General features: G+C 44.8%; 1 protein-coding gene across 2 annotated transcripts; it reads right to left on the bottom strand.

Annotated features, from left to right (window-relative positions):
• Positions 1-358: 358 nt before the first annotated feature.
• On the bottom strand, positions 359-2,197 carry SARC_13745 (the record flags this gene model as incomplete). Of its 2 annotated transcripts, none has more annotated exons than XM_014292124.1 (3): positions 359-1,006; positions 1,271-1,459; positions 2,043-2,197. In XM_014292124.1, coding segments are annotated over 2 exons (671 nt in total), but the record flags the coding sequence as incomplete, so codon positions are not given. The 2 variants fall into 2 exon arrangements, with proteins under 2 accessions (XP_014147599.1, XP_014147600.1); XM_014292125.1 differs by having other exon boundaries at positions 1,271-1,422.
• Positions 2,198-2,404: the final 207 nt, after the last annotated feature.

Below are 2,404 nucleotides of genomic sequence, written 5' to 3'. Positions count from 1 at the left end.
GTAGTAGTAGTAGTAGTAGTAGTAGTAGTAGTAGTAGTAGTAGTAGTGTGTGTGTGTGTGTGTGTGTGTGTGTGTGTGTGTGTGTGTGTGTGTGTGTGTATGTATGTATGTATATACATACATCCATCCATCCATATATACGTACATGCATACATGCATACATACATACATACATACATACATACATACATACATACATACATACATACATACATACATACATACATACATACATACATACATATATATATATATACATGCAAACATACATACATACATACATAAATATACACATACATGCATACATACATACATACTACATACTTCCTTACACATATATATATATATATATATATTACCTGTTAACAAACACGTATCGCGGTACTTTCGAATATCGTGGATGACCCCTTCCACACGGGTAAGATGTGTCATCAACCGGATGGTCTCTCTCCGCACACTCTCATTAGTCGAGACGGCCAGCAACTCGCTGAGTGTCTTGACCGCACCCATCGCCACCAATATCTCACGTCTCTTACCCAACCTGGACTGACGCTGCTGTTCGAGATCCCTCTCCTTCTGCAAGCTCTCTTTGGATGTTTTATCCGCCTTCGCTGCCGGTTTCGTGCTGGCGTCTGGTGTGGTGTTGTGCGCACTCCTGTGTACAGACGACTGTGGTATGGTATACCCATTCACATGCACAACAGCATCGTGTCCTGTACGCTTATCTACCGCTGTATGAGACCTCGCACTACCAACATTCTTCTCTGTAGAGCCGGTGCCCTGGTCTGGTACCTTCCCCTTCTGACCATCATACCCGTCTTTATCTGCCATGTGTACCTCGGAAGCCTGTGCCGTATCTAAATGTTCTGCACCATCTGCCCTCTCGCTTGCATTAGTATGTGCAGTGGGTGCTGTTGTGGGGCGAGCTGTGTGGTGCGTATGTGCGGGGGCGCCTGAGACCAACTGCGACTGCGATGATTCTTTTGCCTTCGGTTTATCGTGCTCGCTATCGACGAGACAGGTTCAAATGCACAACCCGTGAGTAGAGAATAAAAGGAGGCATGAAACTGCATTTAGTAGACAGTTTGTACTGTAAAATGTACTGTATATAAATGACACGGCGAGCGGGACATAGAAGGAAACCTGATTGTGTACAACCGATGGAAGGATAAAGTATCTACGGTTGCCAAAGGGTAGAGCCAAAGAAGCACGCCATGGCTGCTGAACACGTGCACGTGAGCAACCACATCGGGACTTTGGCCAAACCTACCTCTGTATAGCCTCTTTCTCCATAGGTATAGAGGTCGCTCTGTGTCCTGTGGCGGAAGCAAGACTAGCACTCCCGTACTTGCAGGGGATGGTATGGGATGGGAAGGGATGGATCACACTTGCATGTTGGACTAGTTGGTCGAGGAAGTGCACCTGTCAGGAGGGTTCCAGGACAGTTTAAAACGGGTATCTGTCAAGGGGACGGATCTCGAGTTAAATACAGGTGACTTTGGGAAGACTATGGGCGTGCTCAGGTGGACGATATTATAGCGTGTACTACTTCGCATGGTATAGTATACAGGAATAGCTTGGATTACGCCGCGAGCAAGCTGCAATACACGCAGCGATGTCGAACAGAAGGGTCTCGCTCATTTAAGGTCCGATGCACCCAGTGAATTAGTAAGAGTCGAAAGCGAGATTTATGGGATCCATTGAAACTCGTCTCGTGAATACAACTCTCATGAGAATATAATTGTGTACATGGTACCATAAGTGAGGTAAATGCCCAGTGACATTGTTCCAATTGATGAAATATATACAATTTTAGAAAGTGGGAGATCCTCAAACACGTTCAGCTTGTAGCAAGTAATAGAATGATGATGTTAGAAGTGGGGGGTTCTCATGCACGTTCAGTTTGTATTAGGCACTAGAATGATGATGTGCGGAAAAACACAATTCGCAACGCCCATATAAGAGATCCAGGGCTCCAAAAGATGCAGAAGTCCTGATAAGGTGTAAGCACTCAGTACTAAAAATAGATTGCCGATTTGTACCTGTAACGTGGGAGATACTAACGGCAGCAACTGCACCAGCGCAGAGATCGACTCTATAGCCAACGCTTCGGCTTCTAGCTCGTTCAATATTGGAATTTCTGAATCCACGGTATTTTTAGCAGCCAATGAGAACTTCGCATTGGCGAAGGGGTTTACTGTCGCGGTTGGAGGCTCAAGATGGACCTTCTGAACGATATACAGGCGGGCATTGCAGAATAGATCGCAATTTTAATATAGTGATCTCTTTAGACAATTACAAAGAGAATAGCATATTCACATACCCTTGTTAGGGCATTATATGTTAAAATGACATACACCTGTGCATGAGATCATCACTTGGAATATAGTCATCATTCATTCGC

The sequence above is a fragment of the Sphaeroforma arctica genome (assembly GCF_001186125.1).
Source record: "Sphaeroforma arctica JP610 unplaced genomic scaffold supercont1.3675, whole genome shotgun sequence".
Classification (NCBI taxonomy): domain Eukaryota; class Ichthyosporea; order Ichthyophonida; genus Sphaeroforma; species Sphaeroforma arctica.
This window is presented reverse-complemented; position numbering and strand designations above follow the sequence as displayed.